This window comes from Trichomycterus rosablanca, chromosome 15 (assembly GCF_030014385.1).
Source record: "Trichomycterus rosablanca isolate fTriRos1 chromosome 15, fTriRos1.hap1, whole genome shotgun sequence".
Classification (NCBI taxonomy): Eukaryota; Metazoa; Chordata; class Actinopteri; order Siluriformes; family Trichomycteridae; genus Trichomycterus; species Trichomycterus rosablanca.
Window position 1 is genome coordinate 6,795,468 of NC_086002.1, and position 20,964 is coordinate 6,816,431.

Sequence of the window (20,964 nt, forward strand, 5' to 3'; positions counted from 1 at the left end):
CATGAACTGCCCACATAGTTTAGTGGGGCATGCCTTCAAATGTGGCGGAGTTGATCATTACCAGGCTAAAACAGACACTAAATCCTGATTAATGGTTTGTCAGTGGTGGGTTGCTTTTTTTCCAGTGTGTATTTTCTTGTAACCTAATTGTCTGACAGAACGATTCATGAGTTAACCGCTATTCAACCGTTTGAATTGATTCCATTTTATTAATAGATGTGTTTCCAAACAACAACATGATTGCATTTGACAGGCATTGGGGAAAACACGAGTCTTCATAAGAGCTTTCAAAAGCCTGGAGGACTGGTTATTCAGGGTGACATGGAGCTGCACTGCCCCTGCTGTGTTGGCAAGGTACTGTAAAAAGTCACTTAAATACCTTAACAGTGACAGTTTGGAGGAAGGTAACTAAAGCCATGCACACAGTTATTGCATAGGCAATTTATTTATTTGTTTATTAATTATTTTTTATTAACTGCTTCATCCTGACAAGGTTACAAAAAAGGGTAAGGTCCAAAAATACAAGATGGAGATTCACCCTGGACATGGTGCTGATCCACTCACTCACTCACTCACTCACTCACTCACTCACTCACTCACTCTATTGTAACTATTATACACCTTTATTTAATGGGTGTGGATGAAACACCTGAACTTTAGGAAGCCTATTTTATTTCAGTCAGTTAATACGAAAAGCTTTATTGTAATTTTGCTGCCTGTGCTCTTTTGTTAGCATAGTGCCAATCATAAGTACTGCTACTGCATTCAGTGTAACAGTCAGGGCCACGCCTTGTCTACCTGCAAGAATGAAAAATGACCCCAATTTAAAGGATGCATAAACATGGTAGAACAATCCTGTGACTAAAATATGGGAAAATATAAGCAGTGGCCAAAATAACAGAAACAAAGTCACAAATGACAGACACAAAAATGTCCACAACATTGGGATTGTTGGGATTTTTAAATACTGTTTAACCTTACTGGCATCTTTATTAGAAACACAAACCCTGTTAGCACTCATTAGCACTTTATGTTATTGTTTAATGGAGAGTGTGCGTTAATCTTTATTCTTTATTTTTTGTATCTGTAGACATGTCTGATCACACGACACTGTTGACATTATGTTTTTGATGGAAGCATTGTTCTCCTCCCAGCATTGACATGTCATGTCATGTCATGTCACTGTGCTGTCATTGCTTTGTAATGGTTGGCTGCACAGATGAGTCAGAATTTTTCTGTTGTCCTCTTGTCTTGTGTCGGTTTTAACAGACTAGCACCTGATAATGTGTCACTGAGACTGAGATGTTAAAAAATCCCAACACCAATGCTGCACTGATACACTCATACTAGTGTTGTAGTGCTGGTAATAGTCCCCCACCCAAATAACATTGGTCCAACCCTATTTATCAACCCTTTTAGTTGTACAGAGCAACAGACAATCTACAATCAGTACCTGATTTGCTACAATCTGTAGCATAGATGCAGCTAATAAAAAAAATCAACGAATGTACCAGGTGTTCCAGATAGGTGTACCTATTAAAGTGTTGGTGAGTGTATATTTTCAAAACCTAATTATCCAAATTATGGCAAACTGGCCCAAATTATGTCAAATCGTCCAAAGCCCATTTTCTCCTGCGTAATCCAAACAAAAGCAGCCCAGTTTGGTGACACACCATTCAAACAAACGACACACGTCTAATTGCTATGATCACAGATCAAAGAACTTGTAGGGGGCCAAACACTAACGTAGTCACTCTTGCGAGTCATTAAAGTAGCTTTGCTCTCTAATTAATCCGCTTCGCCCGTGTCTCTTTGGGCTGGACGACACAGGGTGTGTTATTTTCTGGAATGTGTGCAATGCGGGACCTATTTCTCACGCACGCCTATAGTGTACATTATGAAACGTTACAATTCAATTCTTCTGTCAGAAGAAAGAACGGCTGATTGTATACTAGCATAAATAATATTAGCATTTCTGGCATGAACAGTATGAGAATTCCGTTCTCATACAACAATGCTACCTACTATTATCTTTTATGGGTTGGCCTACAAAGCCGCTGGTTTGTGTTTTCAGTACCTTAACAAATGGCATGTATAAATAGCAGAACTACTCGAACAACATTGGCATTGGACTACTGGTTCGACATGCTGTTTAGAAGTGTGTGCGTTTTTGGACATGGTTCATGCAGACCTAGGTTATTACAGGCCACAGTGAATGTAAAAATGCAGGCTACTGTATAGAGAATGCCAAAATAGTGTGCTACTTATTGTTGTGTCGGCTAGGGCATGATGACATGACTGTATAATATTAATATTTTTAATAAATATGCCCCAGTACATCTGGGTCAGTTCTGTAAGTATTATATATGTATTCATTTGTTCACTTTTTTGTTCATTAATTTCTAAATTGATAGTAATGCCATATTCTGGTCAGGGTCAGGATAGGCGCAAGACAGGAATACTGCTTGGACATGCCGACAGTCCATCACAGGGCACCACACTGGTAACAGTTTAGTCTGGTCAGTTTAGAGAAGCCAATCTATATATATATATAAATCTGCATATTTATGGGAAGTGGTAGGAGAAATATAAATAAATAAATAAGCTGCTACAGAAAAGGGCCTTCCCTAAACTGTTCCCAAAATTGGAAGCATACAGTTGTCCAAAATGTCAGATTTTTTTCCCACTGAACTAAGGGGCTCAGATCAACCCTTGATAAATAACCCCATAGCATTATCCTTCCTCCACCAATTTTTACAGTTAGCACAATGCGGTCAGGCAGGTAACGTTCTCCTGGAATTCACAAAAACCCAGATTCATCCGTCAGACTGCCAAATGGAGAAGCGTGATTCGTTACTTTATAGAGTACAGTTCCACTGCTCCAGGGTCTAGTGGCAGTGTGCTTTACACCACTCCATGCGATGCTTGGCATTGTACTTAGTGATGTAAAGCTTGTGTGCATGGAAACCCATGCCATGAACCTCTCGGTGCATAAAATACAGGGGTGGCTAGGTGGGTACAATCAGTATCTGTACCCTGCTAGAGTAACAGCACCCTGGCCAGGTTAGCACTGGCGCCTTACACCAAGAAGGTCCTGGGTTCAATACCCAGGTGGAGCGGTCCGGGTCCTTTCTGTCCTTTCTCTGTGGAGTTAACCTGTCCTGTCAGGAAAGTAAATAAACACAGAATAAAGAATATTTGTCATGCAGAATAGAATAAAGGGGCGTTTGGGTGGTGCAGCGGTCTAATAGGGTAGCCTTCTCAGCAGGTGCTATTGGCTGGCCAATTGGCAATGTCTAATAAAGGTGCCCGAAGCCTCGTGATGGATTGGTGCCCTGGCCAGGTTGTGTTCCAACGTTGCATCCAGTGTTTCTGGCAAAACTGCTCCCACCACAAGCCTGATCAGGATAATGGGGGTTAAAATAGAAATAAATGAAACTGAATGCACTACAGTAAAGGCAAAGCTCTGCTCAATTAAGTTAAAACAGTCCAGTTCTGGTCTGTCAAGCTGGTCTGTTCCAATCACGCTGTTCTGGGTAAGATCACAGGTCACAGCCCCGCCCACCTCCCTAGTACCTCTTTCCCAAAATGTAAGGTCTGTATCAATGGCCCGGTGTTTACGGTGTGGCCTGTGAACATTACTCGCTCAGCCAGGCTTTGTAAAAACTTTTAGGCATTTAGGTCTATTTAATCCACATCAGTCCATCCGTCGCATTATGAACTGCGCTCAAATGTTTGTTCTGTTTTTTTCCCTTCATATAACGTAAATTGCTTCAAGCTGCCGCGCTTGGAAAATGTTCCTGAGCTGCTCGGCTAGCTTAAATAGCTACAGATGATTTATTCTTGGCATCGGTGTCCCTTTAGGTAATACACACACTGTACATTCCAAGTTCATTGCATGCCTTTCAGCTGTCATTATGACAGTTGTTAGTCATTTCATCTTTTCCTTGTTGCTTTTATAGCTCCAATATGGCCTTTGTTGTAGCCTGAATCCACATAACAAAATGTGGCATGAGAAAGAGGGAGCACAAGCAGGCGTAATGCATGACATGCAAAAGTTTTCCTTGCGGTTCTTTCTTCGGAATCCGGAGCTTTGAACTTTTTTGCTCAATGGTTCAACCCAGCGATGCGATCATAAAGTTTTACATTGTTTGTTTTCTTTGTAATGATTCTTAAACTTACAAAAGACCGACAAATCTATAAAATCAGCATCTATTCTCTCCCTTACAGGAGACAATTTTATTACCCCGGAACAAATCACAGACGAGCCGAGTGGAAATTCCACCCGGTAGCTAAAGAGCAGTGATTTATAAAGTCGCTTTAAATGCACATTACCACAGAGCTTTAAATGTCGTCTGACGCGGTGATCTATGTCAGGATTCAGCGTAAAGCCAGCTAGTCTTGTGATAGCAGTCTGTGATTGACTGTGAGTGAATGTGAGAGCGAGAACTGTGTTTGTTTAGCAAGCCACAGTTGAACCATTATCGTCACAATCTATTCATTTCACTTACAGATTGGGGCAGTTGTAGCCTGTAGGTACTGGACTAGTAATCAAAAGGTTGCTGGTTCAAGCCCCACCACTGACAGGTTGTCACCATTGGGCCCTTGAGCAAGGCCCTTAACCCTCAATGGCTAAGACCGTATAGTGTCACAGTACTGTAAGTCGCTTTGGATAAAAGCATCTGCCAAATGCCAACTTATGTGTTGCTTTCCTTGGCTCTTTCCTTTTTTTTTGCCTGTCATATTTTGACAACCAGTTCCTAGTTCTGCGCTATCCCTGTTCTATCCAGATTCTTCATTGTGGGCTGCGGATGTTTTTACGCCTTTGTTACTTTGTTTTCATTATTTTGGCCAGCGTTTTTTTTCTCCCAATTTAGCGTAGCCAGCTCGCTGCGGGGGACCACAATGGCATCCAAGGAGGGTGTATATTCACCTGATACAAACTCCCTCTGACATATGCGCAGTCCACCAATCCCTTCTTATTTTCTTATACTTAACGGTACTTGTACGGAGAGCCACGCCCTGATCTCTGCACTCCTCCACTTTCTGTACAGGTGCCCTGTGCAACCAAGGTCCTTACACAGAGTTGATAACCCCACCCCTTAGCCCTGTCTTTCCCACCCAGCAGACTGGAGGCCTATTTTGTCTACTGCAGGTATTAGCCAATTGTGCCTGCTAGAGGGTGCCCAGCTGACTGGTAGCAGAGCCGAGATTCGAACCCGGTAGCTCAGAATCTCAGCGCTGGTGTCCTAGAGTAATAAACTGCTGCCAGAGTTTTTATTGTGTCTTTTTGACCACTGTATTGTTCTGCCTTGCTCTTGGATTCATTTTCACTTCAGTAGTGAGGCACAACCCACCCTGTTATAGTTCTGGTTTTTCATACTTTATCTCCTGTATGTAGAAATTTTTGTTTTTAATACCTCTTTTGGTTATGACTCTGTTGGTTATGCAGTTTGCCCTTTCACATACAACAAACAACCCCCACCAGACCAAACACAAGCACGCAAGAACACAGAAACGCCATCCTTAATGAAAACCCTCTGTTCCTCCTTGACATTTCACCCATTCATTACTACGCTGAGGTTTAATCACAGGATGTTGTAAAAATAATTTGTCAGATGACTAAAGGAAGGGGAGATTAAACAGGCTCTGGTCTGTAGTGTGGGTCTGGACAGACAATGCCATTTGAGTCAGTAAAATGACTAACATGACCTCGTATTCTCAACCCCAAGTAGGATGATAATTGCTACTCCTAGTTTAGAGCGCTGGCTAATTTTCCCGCAGTCCCAAAGGAATTCTTTGGCATTTTTCAGTTTAGTGCAGATTTTGAACCCAGTGGTGATTACCACACACAGGTATGGAACTGCTGGTCACGTAAAACTCAATCATGATGAAAAACTAAAGATGATCTTTGGGCAGAACAATTTAATCATGTGAGTATATGCGTTTTACCAAATGCTTTTTAAAAAAATGCATTTTCTCCCCATTTTCCTCCCAATTTAGCGCACTCATTTTGTCTTCTGCTGCTGAGAGATACCAGATTTCATCCAAGGAGAGCACGTCGCTGTACACGCCTCTTCCGACACGTGCACAGCCCTCCTCTTCTCACCCCTGCATTCTGCACAAGCGTCTCTTCCACCAATCAGGGTCCTTACACAGCCTATGGAGACCCACCCACCCACCCACACATATTCAGACCCCCACCCGGCAGATGCGGTGGCTAATTGGTATCTGCTGCAGGCACTGCCAATAATGCCCACCAGATGGCGCCCAGCCAACCGGTGGCAACACTGAGACCAAATGCTTTTACGAACAGTGGTAGCTCAGTGGTTAAGGTCCTGGACTAGTAATCAGAAGGTTGCCAGTTCAAGCACCTATACCACACTGTTGGCCCCTGAGCAAGGCCCTTAACCCACAATTGCTCAAACTGTAGAGCAAGTGACTTTGGATAAAAGCGTCTTCTAAATGCCTTAGTTGTAAATGTAGAACGCAGCACCATGCAACATTAATTGGACAGTTGTAGCCTAGTGGTTAAGGTTCTGGACTAGTAGTCAGAATGTTGCCTGTTCAAGCCCCACCACTGCCAGGTTGGCACTGTTGGGCCCTTGAGCAAGGCCCTTAACCCTTAAATGCTTAGACTGTATACACTGATCAGCCATAACATTAAAACCACCTCCTTGTTTCTACACTCACTGTCCATTTTATCAGCTCCACTTACCATATAGAAGCACTTTGTAGTTCTACAATTACTGACTGTGGTCCATCTGTTTCTCTACATACCTGATTTCACCCTGTTCTTTAATGGTCAGGACCACCACAGAGCAGGTATTATTTGGGTGGTGGATCATTCTCAGCACTGCAGTGACACTGACATGGTGGTGGTGTGTTAGTGTGTGTTGTGCTTGTATGAGTGGATCAGACACAGCAGCGCTGCTGGAGTCCACTCAATGTCCAGTCTATTAGACTGTGCCTGTCTGGTATGTGAACCAGATCCGCTGTGGCGACCCCTATATACACGGGAGAAGAAAAAAAACAAAAAAAACCACTGTTGTGAGCAGGACATGCTGTGGTCAACTGATGCTTGCGTGCTGAGGGTGTCGAATATCTGCCGAGTCAGCACAACATCAGCTTTCTCTTCATGGCATTGATATGTGTGATCTCTGGTCTTATATACTTATACATCCACATATATCTATGGCTATGTATAGGACCCTCAGTCTTTAGCTACCGTCTGTTGCCCCTGCCTGGTGGAGTTGCAGATCAATAGAATTTTATCCATATTAACAAAATAAGGTTTCTGCAGTGTGTAGTGCGGCCTCTAGGTGGCCCTGTTGGTGTCTTTCATCTTTTCCTCCTTGTATTTCCCTTGTATATTTTCCATTTAGCATGTCTGTCTACACCGCGCTCTCATGCTGAAGGTGTTTCTGATGTAAGACTGTGTGTTAGCAGCGAGTGAGGGGAGTGTGAGGGAACGACAGTAATGGTGTGATGATGAGGGATTTGATTGTAGAGTTGAACTAATTATGGTGTAGGTCAGGAGAATGTGTAATGCAGCTGTCATCAGTCTGTTTGTCTGAGTGAACGGTGTGTGTGTTGGTGTGCATGTGAAAGCAAGAAAAGTGTGTGTGTGTGTGTGTGTGTATGTGTGTGTGTGTAGGTTCAAGTTGTCTGCTGTGCAAGTGGCATTCTCATCTGGCGCCAGAGCTCCAGAGATCCTACAGAGACACACACACACACACACAGCCCACGGGGTTGACCCTCGCCCACTCGGCACGCCACTGTCTTATCGGCCCCCTCCGAGTTCTGTTTAATCATCCTGTCTGGATCCTATATTTCACTTGCTTTCTTTTCCTTTTTCATTTTCCACCCAGCCCTTTTTCTTTCTCCTCCTTTGCTTGTTTTTATTAACCCATTAATCGCCAAAGACTGTTTTGGAGATCTTGGTGTCTTATACTTCTCCACATCATTCTGGATTCACTCACATGTTTTTGGCTTTTTTCATGATCACAGCCATTTGCTTCTGTGTTTATAGCTACTCTGTGTTACGATGTTCCCTGTGTTACATTCTTTCTATTTTTATTTTTTTTTTTGTGTAATACGGGGGATTAAGGTACTGGACTAGTAAACAGAATGTTGCCGGTCCAAACAATTATGCATCAAAATAAATACAGTCCAAACAAATGAACAGTCCAAAAACACATCCAAACAAATGAAAAGTCTAGTTACACACCCACACAAATGAACAGTCAAATTACACATTCAAACAAATGAACAGTCCAAGTACACATCCAAACAAATGAATATAAATCCAAACAAATGAACAGTCTAAACAAATGAACAGTTCAATTACACATCCAAACAAATGAACAGGCCGAGTACACATTCAAACAAATGAACAGTCCAAACAAGTATACATCTAAACAAATGAACAGTCCAAACAAGTATACATCCAAACAAATGAACAGTCCAAACAAGTAATATGTGAAAAATGTGGGAGTGTAAATGAGATGCAGACAGACGCACAGCAGGCTCGCCAACACATACCCACACTCACACTTGTACAAAACACTGAACACATAGCCTGCTTTATCGGTAAGTAGCTGAATGTTAATTAAATCCATAAAGATTTAAATCTACCTCAAAATCCAAAATAAACAGTATAAACACACGGTTAAAATAAAAGAACAGTACCAAAACAAATTACATGCATTGATAGCTCAGTGATTAAGGTACTGGACTAGTAAACAGAATGTTGCCGGTCCAAACAATTATGCATCCAAATAAATACAGTCCAAACAAATGAACAGTCCAAAAACACGTCCAAACAAATGAACAGTCTAGTTACACACCCACACAAATGAACAGTCAAATTACACATTCAAACAAATGAACAGTCCAAGTACACATCCAAACAAATGAATATAAATCCAAACAAATGAACAGTCTAAACAAATGAACAGTCCAATTACACATCCAAACAAATGAACAGGCCGAGTACACATTCAAACAAATGAACAGTCCAAACAAGTATACATCTAAACAAATGAACAGTCCAAACAAGTATACATCCAAACAAATGAACAGTCCAAACAAGTATACATCCAAACAAAGTTACACAATCCAACAAATGAACAGTCCAAGTACACATTCAAACAAATTAACAGTCTAAACAAATGAACAGTCCAATTACACATCCAAACAAATTATCAGCCCAAGCAAATATACAGTTTAAACAAATGAACAGTCCAAACAAAACAAACAGTTCAATTACACATCCAAACAGATAAACAGTCTAAACAATTGAACAGTGTAAATAATTAAGTAGCGTTTGCTTCTGCTGTAAATTGTAGAAGCTTTAGAAAAGACGTAACTGAAAGCTACATCCGTGACAGATTTAATAAGGTTCTTTTAAATCTCGCTCTCACCCAGCGCACAGATACACACATTACACATTATCCACTGCATGCAGGCCCTCTCTCTCCTGGCAACGTTAGCTGTGCCTCGACCAGGCCCGGGCCCACTAAATACCCTCATAAATACTTTGAAACACTTTATTTGGTTCCATGCCCTGGGCAAAGTGAAATTTTAGGCTCTGTCACTCAGACAGCGGACGAGAGGGAGAGAGACGGATGAAAACGTCGATTTTATTACAGAGCTGAGAGTGCAAAGTGGCGATGTGAAAAATGTGGGAGTGTAAATGAGATGCAGACAGACGCACAGCAGGCTCGCCAACACATACCCACACTCACACTTGTACAAAACACTGAACACATAGACTGCTTTATCGGTTTAGACCTGTTTAAGACATGTGTGTGTATATTTTCAAATATTTATTGTGCATCGTGGTGTAAAAAAGTATTTGCCCCCTTTTGGTTTCAGATCCTCAAACAAAACACAGTATGACAACGAGATCAGGACAGAAGCCAGAACACATTTTTCACATAATCATTTCATTAATAGAGGAAAAAGGTAAACCACTTTAAACCTAATAACTGTTGTGCAACAAATACAACCAAATGCTTTCCAGAACTGAAGATCAGTCACATCCTCATTACTGTTTTTTGGGAACTGCCTAAATTAAGCCACATTGTAAGGCTTTTAACATAAACTGCCACAGTGGGGTTCACTGTGGGTTTTAACTAGGCCACTCCAGAAGCTTAGTGTTGAGTCTTGCCATCAGTTTAAACATGGACCTGCTATTGTGTTTTGGATTGCTGTCTTATTGCATAACCCAGTTGCGCATGAGCTTAGATCAAAGACTGATGACCGGACATTCTTAGTCAGGACTTTCTGGTAGAAAGCAGAATAGATCAAATAGATTAGAAAGGTTGGGCAGTGGAAGCTCACTGGTTAAGGTACTAAGCTAGTAATCAGAAGATCCCCAGTTTAAGCACAAGTTGCCACTGTTGGACCTTTGAGCAGGGCCCTTAACCCTCAGTTTGCTTGAATTGTATTCAGTCATAATTATAAATGTAATAGGTCCTTTATTTCTGGCATGTCGCCCAGGCCCTAAAGCAGTTTTGGCTCATTGACTCCACTTTTGACTAAATGGTCCACAGAACAGTATCCCACAAGGCTTGGAGGTCATTGAATTTTTCTTGGTATATGTAGGATGAGCATTTATGGTTTTCTTGTTAAGCATTTCTGGGATACAATCTTGCAAATCTTTTTGTAATAGTGGATACAAAAGCTCTGAGCCCATGTTAGAGGCTGTCACTTATTCTCACAGAGACAGTATATATATTTATTACATACTATATATGTTATATACTTTATACTGTATATTATATACTATATATTTTCTTTAGTATATCAAATCATAATTGTGTAAGCATATGTTGCGCTTTTTCAGGTCGTCTTTGTCTAAAATATTTAATTGTGGCAAATATATCTTTGAGCAAAACTATTTAAATAACACTGTATCCTGGTCAGGGTTGTGACAAGCCTGGTTTGACTTGGAAACACTGGGAGTAAGCTGAAACCCAGTAATGAATTGGCATCCTGTCCAGGGTATTCTTGCCTTGCGCCCAGTGTTTCACAGTTAAACTGGGAATGCTGCGACCCTGACCTGGATAAAGCGGTTGATGAAAATAAAAAAAATAAAATGAAAAAATAATGCAGTGTCACCGTTTGTCACACATACTTGAAAATTATGCTATTTAAATTTTTGACAAAAAATAGTAAGTCTGCTATAATTATCTGGCTTAACAGTTAATAAACTACTAATGTTTAAAAAACATTTATAAGTATTACAGTTGCAAAATAATTGGTCAAAATTATTTGATACAACCTCTATTCTGAAAAAAATGGGACATTTATTTAGCTTTTTTTTGTTTTAACTATAAATAAAAACAGAAACAGTGATGCCAATAGCTTTGAAATAATATGTTCAACAAGCACAAGGTCAGGTGTCCACAAACACTTGGGCATATGCCCATCACGAATCACAAAGCATTATTTTATTTTATTTTTTTCCAAAATACTTTTGGAGATAACTATGTATGTATATATTTGTATATAAGTTGCGATCATGGGGGTCATCAGTGTATAAAAGAAGTCTGTTTTGAATTTGAGAGCTGAATATTGAAATCTTTATTTATTTTTCTGGGAGAAGCGAGTGATTAACAGTAGGTGCCATAATACACGACTGAATAGTGTAGATTTAACATTAGTATCTACTTCATCAAAGAATCTTACAATAACCTTCCTGTTCCAGTAAAAATATACAATCTTCACCAAAAATTTATGAAAATAAATAAGAAATTAATATCCAAGTTAATAAATATAGAAATGCAATCCAGTTAATTAAATAATTATAGCAAATAAATACATAATCCTGAGAGTACATAATAGTTGTAACATTAAATAAATAAATAAATAAATAACTTAACAAAATGTAAAAGTAAAAATAAAACAGATAAACAATAGATTAATTTAAAAAAGATGTAAATAAGTCTGGCACAGTCAAAGCAAGTCAGGGAACATGGGACCCATAATTATATCGATTGTAAATTCACATTCAGAATGGCATCCTTCAGAAGACATAAATTAAGACTCCCACTCTCATATCAACACACAGATCATACATGTAAATCATAATTTAATTCGTATATTTCGCATTCTTGAGGACGTGTTTATTAAATACTTTTACAGATGCTGGTGAGTGATTTTAGTGCTAATGAACAAACAAAAATTTCTTAATACATGGTTCTAAATACATTTCAAATCTTGTGCACTTGTGTTCCACTTTACATTCAGCATGTGTTACTATTTAAAATTGCAAACAGCAAGTGATTATACATTCATTTCTACACTGAAATCAGAATGTGTACATTGTATAGGTTTTATATCCAAACTATGTCTGTACTAGTCATTATTACATTGTCTTGTTTTTATATATTGTGTTTTATGAAAGGTATTTTTGAGAAAACTGGTTAGGATTCATGTGTTGATTTCAAAATGGCTTGAATTGTAATTAGGAAACATTTTTATTACAAGAATGAATGCTTTTTGGCACGCAAATTGTACAGGCCATGCATAATTCCACCAAGCTACACTACATTCACATTGAACTATGAGCGAAAACTACTTAAAGAAAGGTGCAAAACAAACATCTATGAAAAGGTTGGAATCCACAATATCACAGTAAGTTAAAAAAAAAGGAAAAAACGAGTTTTGAATCTATATTTGATTTAGTACAATAAGAAGAGCTGAAAGCATTTGTATTGTCAAGTATGAGTAAGGTAGATTTGAACAGAGCTGCCACACAGGCGTCTTAGCTTTTAAGATAAATATCATCTCAGCACTTTCAAAACAAATATCTCATCTTGTGTGGATATTTATAACACAGAAGCAACACCAGCACACATATATTCTCTTACAAAGTCTCACTCATCATTTAATACTCAAAATACACACATTTAATCCACCCAGCACACCACATTAATCCACATAACCTTAACAATCATCTACACCTTTCCCTTCATACATCTGAACACTTCTTCCAACAAACCTTATTCCACCATCTCCATTCCCTCTCTCCATCCTTCACTGGGAGTGGCCCGCCCCATCCTTGGCCTTCTGTGACTCCTTCAGGGCGTTAATGACGGGCAGCCAGGGGGAGGACAGCTCTGGGTGAGGTTTCTTAGCTGGGTTCAGATGGCTGATGGCTGTGTAGAGGCTTCCCCTTGAGGCAGCATCCTGCTCTGGGTAATACATATCAAGAGCAGCCGGGGTGCAGTGCTTATGCTGAATTTGGAAGACAGAAGGGCGTATGATTAGTACTCTGTGTAAACCTTAGTGGCACAAGGTATTTTAAAGCCATTTTTAAAACGAAGCTTATGACTTTTCAGACGCTGTCAGGTCAGTAAAGACAATGGAAAGATTTGGGTGGGAGCTTTGCATTTGTTGCTGTTACAACATAAGCACATTTGATTCTATAGCTGCATCCCAGGGTGCACTTTGCTGTAATAAATAGAAGGTGCTTTGGAACCCAATCTCACCAAAACCCTTTTGATTAAATCCCACAAACACACTCCGAAATTGTAGAAAAAAGCCCTCTCAGAAGACTATCATCACAGTCACTTTCATTCATTCATTCTTCTTTCTATTCTTTCTGTATCAATAACTGAACTGTAGAGACTGTGTGTACAAATCCAGTGTCTCCATACATATGTTTCTATTGCGGTGTTGCATTTGGTACAATTATCCAATATATTGCTAAAGTTATTAACATACAGGTACTTTTCAATCTTGATTGTTATGTTTGTGCTGTTTTTTTTTTTTTTTAATTTGTACTGTTATATTTTTAAATGTGTACCTTCATTGCTGTATAATGCTACTGGGACTTAAATTTTTTTTGGGATCAATGAAGTATCTAATTTTATATTATCTATATATCGATCGATGAATAGTTATTAGATGTCTAACTCATGGCCATGTGTCCACATACTTTTGGCTGTAACATACACTTCGGATCTACACTTAAACAGCACGGCCAAGCTGGGCTCAAAACCTGAGCTTTGGTCAGGGAAGAAAAACATGCAATGCTCTCTGTGCTAACTATTTAGGTTTAAAATGTCATGGACGAACTAAAGAATGGTTGATCAAAGCTGAGAATTTCTGGCTTTTCTTTGCCTAAAGGATGTTAACTAGCCTCACTCTCGATGAGCCGCATTTCTTCTGAACAAAAGGCAATTTTCCTTGTTTTCAAGTCGGCTACGGTATGTTAGTGTAGCTCGCTGAAGGCAGCTGTGGTGTCGGCATCAAAGCAGCCGAGGTGGAAGCTCCTGTGGGTCTTAATCACAGTTTAGTCATGGCTTAGGCTAATTAAAGACATTCTCACACCCTCGTGCATCTAAAGAAAAATGCCTTGATGCTGTTTGGCTAGTTGGTGATCATAGCTTCAAGATATTAGCCATGAGCTACTAGCATGTCTTCAGAGGCTGCATTAGCCATGCATGAGCACTAAGCTGTCACGCTTAGCTGATGAGAGATGGAGTCATTGTTTTTAAAGTGTTCAGCTAAAAAGATCTTGTAAGAATGTGTGTAGTGGCTGACAAGTGTTGACATCAAATTTAGATACGTGGACTTTGAATAGAGCTTTATGCATGTACAGTTGTAAGGGACATTAGTGTGTGTCATGGCTGTGCTGGGATTTTGATGATTTCTGCAACTGCGTCTTTCTGTGACTTGATTGAATATCTTAAAAAATATCATCAATGAAAATATGACAAAAATGCTGTAAAATACAATTTAATTAAATAATTAATTTGGTTACATTGTATATCCTCTCCTAATTCCTTGTTAGTGATTATAAGGCCACGGTAACTACAGCTGGAGACTTCTCTGTTCCCATTTAAACATGACTAATGTGACCGCACCCACTGAACTACAAGCATTAGGATTGAAAATTCTGTGAAACTGTGTACAGATCTCATAGGGGTGAGGAATGTTCATCATCAACTGTACAGCCAGCTTTTCAGTGAGAACAAAGTACATGGATTAGTGATCTGTTTGCCCACTTATGCTGAGGGTCAAGATAACTGATGAACCATAAAAAACAATCTTCCATAAATTAAAAGCTGCTGGAATACAGGTTTTAAACAGGCAGGTCATATATGTGTTTATATCGCTAAATATGCTCCTGAAATCCCAAGACTGCTGTTTCATAAATGTTTTTTACAAGTGGATGTAAACCTTTGGCTTTGACTAGAGCTGTAGTTATGTGTTGTGTATGTTACCTTGAGGACAAATCCCTCCGGGCAGCTAAGCTGGTCGTACCACAGAGCTTTATACATAACCAGCAACAACAGGCATGCCAGGAATGCCAGGGTGATAATTATAAGTCCGGTGAGCTGCCACAAAACACACATAATACACAATATGATATCATACATCCATAAGCTTATTACACTCAAGCCACAAAAAATAAACATTCAGTAGGAGCATTATATCAGCACAAAAATCACACAATGATTATAAATGATCCTATTCTGCCTTAAAGCTGCAGGATGCAACATTTTGGAATTGAAAGACCCCAAAGCTAGAAATGTATTACTGCAAGCAGGTCACAAATATTCCACTTTTATACAAATTAATCCGATCTTGTTATGTATCCGGGCACATTCAATCAACCAGGAACTGCCTAAGGATGTACTTTAAATTTGTAATAACTTCCAAGTTTCCTCAAAATTGACTTGACAACGCTGTCTTTGAATTAATGTTTTATACTAGTGACAACATCAGATTTTATTCTCACCACAGACAGCTCTACTGTCAGCTGGTAAAAAATGTGGTAAAAACTGGCAACATAGTTTTACATTACAATTTGCAATTTTGGTACTGTTATTGCAAAGTTGTATTAAGCAGAGATGTCTCTTCTAAAATCTCATTAAGTGGCTCAGTGGGTAGCACTGTTGCCTCACATCAAAAAGGTCCTGGGTTTAATGCTCAGGTGGGGCGGTCTTGGTTCCTTTTGAAGTTTGCATGTTCTCCTTTTGTCTATGTGTTGGTAATGAATGAATAAATTAAATTTTATTAGATTATGACATATTCTTAGGGGGGAATGATGGTTTAAGATAAGTGAGATTCATATTCTATAGGGTTATGCATAATAGGATACATTGGTGAACCAATTAACCAATTTGCTACCTTGATTGACTGTAAAACAATAAAATAGTTACATTTTTAAAAGGGTGATTTGTGGTTTACATACCTTTGTCCCATTAATAAAGGAATTAATTAATTAATTATATATATATATATACATATACATAAGTTTATATACTTATATATTACATGTTTTGTTCAATAATCTGAAATCATTAACTGTGACGACAGTCGGAGCAATGGTACTGATGAACAGTAAGGAGGCAATTACTATTTTTGCCCACACCACTGTACCTTATATTTTACCAGATCTATAAGCATTACATAGTATAAAAGTAAAGTATAAAACAACACTTATCCTAGGTTACAGCTACAGAACAGAGTAACTTACCTTGACCTTTTCCGACATTTCATCATAAAGGTTTATGTTGAGCTTCTTAATTCCAGGCAGGTAGAGTTTTTTCTTCTGCTTCTTCTGCAGCTGATACTCAGTGGTTGTTTTGACAATCACCTATGAAAAAAAAAATCAATTCAGCATTAATAGCCTGAAAAGCTCTCAATGTGCTGCAAAGAAATGTCTCAGTTTTTTTGCAGGCTGGATGTTTTACATGTGTTACGATAATTGAAGTTAAATGTTAATAAAGAGCTGAAAGGTACACTATATGTCCAAAAGTACACACTTGATTACATTTTTGGTCATCACATTCTAAAACCCTTAAGCCCTTATTGCAGCTATAACAGCCTTTACTCTTTTGGGAAGGCTTTTCACAATACTTTGATGTGTCTGTGGAAATTTGTGTCCATTCAGTAAAAAAAAAAAAGATTCTGTGAGGTCAGGCACTAATGCTGATTGAAAAGGCCTGGCTTGCAATAGACATTTCAATTGATTTCAGTATTCACCTGGGTTGAGGTCAGGGTTTCTCCTGGCTAATTAAGTTCCTTCCACACCAAACTCGTTAAGCTAGGTTAAAGATTTTTCATTAATTTATTTTAATTAAAAGCAACTTTGATGCAGAATCATAGAATGATTGATACACTAGATGGTATGTGGACATCTGACCATGAGCTTATTAGACGACATGTTCAAAAACTGTGGCCAGTAATATATAGTCACAAGCTTTGTATAGGTCACCAAAGTTTTTCCACCTCATCAAACTACATCTTTATATACCTTGCTTTTGGCCGCAGGAGATGGTTTTGCTGGAACAGAAAAGGGCCTTGCCCAAATTGTCCCCACAATGTAATATTTTACATTATTGTTTGTATACATTTATTATAGTAAGTTGTAATCCGCTTGACTTGTCCACAGTCAAGTAAGCTTTACATTGTCCTGGGCTTAAAGGCTGCTGTGCAACAAAGAAGCCCCCACGTCTGTTTTTATGTGATCAGTAAAAAACTTTAGTCACGTTTAGGGTGCCAGTTTTGGCAAAGCAGCCAAGTGGTTCCCTCCAGGATTCTAACACCCCTATTCAGAGGGCAGTAGTTATTACTGATTGATTTGATTAGTATAAAAAGAATAGGCAGTTGTAGCCTAGTGGTTAAGGTACTGGACTAGTTATCAAAAGGTAACTGCAAGTAATCAAGACCCACGACTGCCAGGTTGCCACTGTTGGGCCCTTGAGCAAGGCCCTTAACCCTCAATTACTTGGAAAATATGCCGTCACGCTACTGTAAGTCGCTTTGGATAAAAGCGTCTGGTCAATGCCGAAAATGTAAATGTAAGAATAAAAATCATATGCTATGGCTTTTGGAGTCACCAGATCTCATCCCAGTTGAGCACCCATGAGAGATTGTATGTTATGTTATGATATGATGTACCGACAAAACACCAAAAGAATATCTTTTGTATTGTTTTTTTTTCCATTTCCAGAGACTTCTAATCCAGGCCAAAAACTAACCCCAGAAACCAGTGGGCTGGTACACACAGTATCTTTTTCCGCTCATGCCTACACAGTGGCAGACAGCAGATCTTGTAATGCTCTGTAATTTTGCCCATCACTGTCACTGAAAGATGAGTCATTTGCTGATGAAACACAAACAGACTGGGAGAGTGCTGAAGCTGTTTGTGTGCCTAGAAAATCTAATTCAGCTCTCATGGGACGTTTACAGAGTACATCAAATGCAGCCACAATATGTAGGTACGGTCATGATGCATCCATTGACACTGAGAATATCCTTTAATAATCATATTAGCCATTGCATAATACATTGATAAACCAAAACATTAGGACCATCCTCCAAAATGTGCATGGCACAGGGATATATTAAATGTTGGGCTACTGGTAGTTACCCAAAGTAAACATGTTGAATGCAGCAGTAATGATCAGCATAAAACTAAGTGACCAGACATTTGGGTTAGGTTTCTTTGAAACAGAAAGAGGTGCTCACAGGCAGCCACAGTAAATACCCAACACACTAACCACTAACAGGTTATTGGGCAGCCAAGACTCATTGATGCCAGGGGACATGAAAGCTATGGTGTCTGGTAGGGACCAACAGAAGGGCTACTGAGATTCAAATTGCAGATGTAAGTTTCATACTGGTGATGAGGTGAGCACCTACAATTGGCATGTGGGCATCAGAACTTGACATTGGAGTAAAAATAGAAGGTTGACTGGTCTGACAAATCATGTTTTTTTAATTTTAATTTTTTTATTTTTTTTTTATTTTTTTTTTTTACAATAATGACATAAAAAAGCGTCCAGCCGCTTTTTCACTCAAGCAAGCAGAGGACAGTACAGTCACACTATTTCTTATGAACCTCCACTACTCAATTGTCTATTAAAGCTGCAATGAGGGCAAACCCTGTTTCACCCTCTCCATCCCCTCAGATCTTACCTTGTCTGGAAAAGGTTTCTGGAGCTGGTTAACCTCCAGTGGTGTGATCAGAGGGATGTTATCAAAGCCATCTTCCAGAGATGGCTGCCTCTCCACCTTCTCACCAAGAGAACTGCCCAGCTTCACCATGTCTAAAACAAACAGACAAAATCAATTACAGATACAGATATTCCAAATACAGTGTTTTTAGGATTGGCCGACGGGGCTTTAAACTTTCTGAAATACCTGCCAAATAGATCTTAATGTGCATCTATTAAAAATATAAAAAATAAAAAGGATGCAGAAGTGAAGATGGTTATACAAGTAGCAGAGTAGTATTTCAGCAATCAAGTCAGTTCAGCAAGCAGAATCTCACAACATTGTGACTTTTGAAGGATCCAAGAAGAAGGATGGGCCCTGCTGAGTCTGGTTCCTCTCAAGGTTTCTTCCTGTAATTTTCAGGGAGTTTTTCCTTGCCACAGTCGCCCTCGGCTTGCTCAACAGGGGTTTTTGTATCTGTTGGTCCTGGATTTTGTAAAGTTGCTTTGAGACAATGTATATTGTAAAAAGCGCTATATAAATAAAGTTGACTTGACTTGACTTGACCTTTGGCAAAAGGTCCTTTAACTTATCGTTCTTTGTTTCAGAATAAGATTCTAACAATTAACTGCTTTATTTATGCAACTTTCTGTTACCACAAATCCACACATTTTCTTTCTGATGGTTTGTATATAATTTAATGTTAAGAAAACTGACCTGTTATTGGGGGGTGGGTGGGTATTAGGACAGCCTAACCATTGGGAGGTGCACTCAGCACAGAGCACGGATTAAAATACAGTTATATGGCATAAAACTGTTCCAAATCAGGTACGATCTGCTGTGGCGACCCCTAAAGCGTTCTGCCAAAACCTGGACTCGTTATTTCTAATTGCTGGAAAGGAGGAATCGAATCTTTCGGGATTCAACTCCCCAGCCCTACAGTTCTGCTCGTATCGCCATTCTGAACCGTTTCAGACTTATAGCGCGGTATTTTAGTATTAAATACTAGACTGTGTCAAGACAAAAGGCTGTAATTTCATTATATTATAACCCTTTTCACTAATATCTAGTGTAAAACGTTAGTTAACCGCGTCTATACGTGTAACAAAGCTACATCGAACACGTACTATCATACTACGTAGTACGCTAGGATTCCTGTTTATAGCTGATCATTTCACACACTGTTTAGTACGCTAGGTTTAGGATGCACCAAAGCCCCTAATCACTCAAAGCTAAAATCCCAAAACGAACAATTCACAAAGCTAAAATAATGGTCACGTAACATTTTATTTACTGTTACACTATATCTATATGATATCTGTGGATAAAATATTACATTTGAGGATGATACGCCTAGAATTGAATAAAATGTAATAAAACGTTACATTCTCGAAGGATCACCCACTGACTGAACGGGGTTACCTTAGTAACCAGATATGACCACATCAAGCAAGCGAACAAAAAAAGCAACAATAGCTTATATTATATAGGGTATATATACACAATATATGAATATATGTTAATCATACAATTTACTTACTGATTTTCAGGGTAAATTGAGCTCTAGTTGTTCCCTGTAAATGATTTTGTGGAAGAAAAGGGTAAAATCAGTGCAGCTGAACGGAGCAGCCCGGTTACCGTGGCAATGCCGGAGTCAGCGGAGGCTGCGTCGGTTAGTGATGTGTCGTTCACGAACGAATGGCTCTTTGAGTCGACTCTTTTAACGAGGCTTAAAAACCGACTCGAAGAGGCAAAGTCAAATTTTGGGATCTAAAGGGTTTTGCATTAGCAACATTAGCAATAGAACAGACTGATTAAATGCCTTTGATTAGTTCTATATACCGTATATTCTCATCTGACGATTGTATTATATACAATGATTTTAAATGAATGACCAAATATACTAATGAATATATGAAAGAATACTGTGATGGACTGGCGACCTGTCCGTTGTGTTTCCTGCCTTCCGCCTAATGAATCAGACCCTCCGCGACCCTG

At 39.2% G+C, this 20,964-nt stretch overlaps 1 protein-coding gene across 1 annotated transcript; it reads right to left on the bottom strand.

Annotated features, from left to right (window-relative positions):
- Window positions 1–11,568: 11,568 nt before the first annotated feature.
- caly (calcyon neuron-specific vesicular protein) lies at window positions 11,569–20,634 on the bottom strand. The gene is made up of 5 exons (XM_063009701.1): window positions 20,507–20,634; window positions 18,949–19,079; window positions 16,502–16,621; window positions 15,243–15,356; window positions 11,569–13,248 (listed from the first exon to the last, which is right to left on the bottom strand). Exons 2-5 carry the CDS (start codon window positions 19,075–19,077, stop codon window positions 13,048–13,050), a joined length of 564 nt encoding a protein of 187 aa, XP_062865771.1. The 5' UTR covers window positions 19,078–19,079; window positions 20,507–20,634; the 3' UTR covers window positions 11,569–13,047.
- Window positions 20,635–20,964: the final 330 nt, after the last annotated feature.

Excerpts from the sequence above, each read along its gene's own strand:
- caly (XM_063009701.1), bottom strand. The coding sequence starts at position 19,077 with ATGGTGAAGCTGGGCAGTTCTCTTGGTGAGAAGGTGGAGAGGCAGCCA. Across the intron at positions 15,357-16,501 it reads AAATGTCGGAAAAGGTCAAG|CTCACCGGACTTATAATTAT; the intron begins GTAAGTTACTCT and ends GTTTTGTGGCAG. Across the intron at positions 13,249-15,242 it reads CGGAGGGATTTGTCCTCAAG|CATAAGCACTGCACCCCGGC; the intron begins GTAACATACACA and ends TTCCAAATTCAG.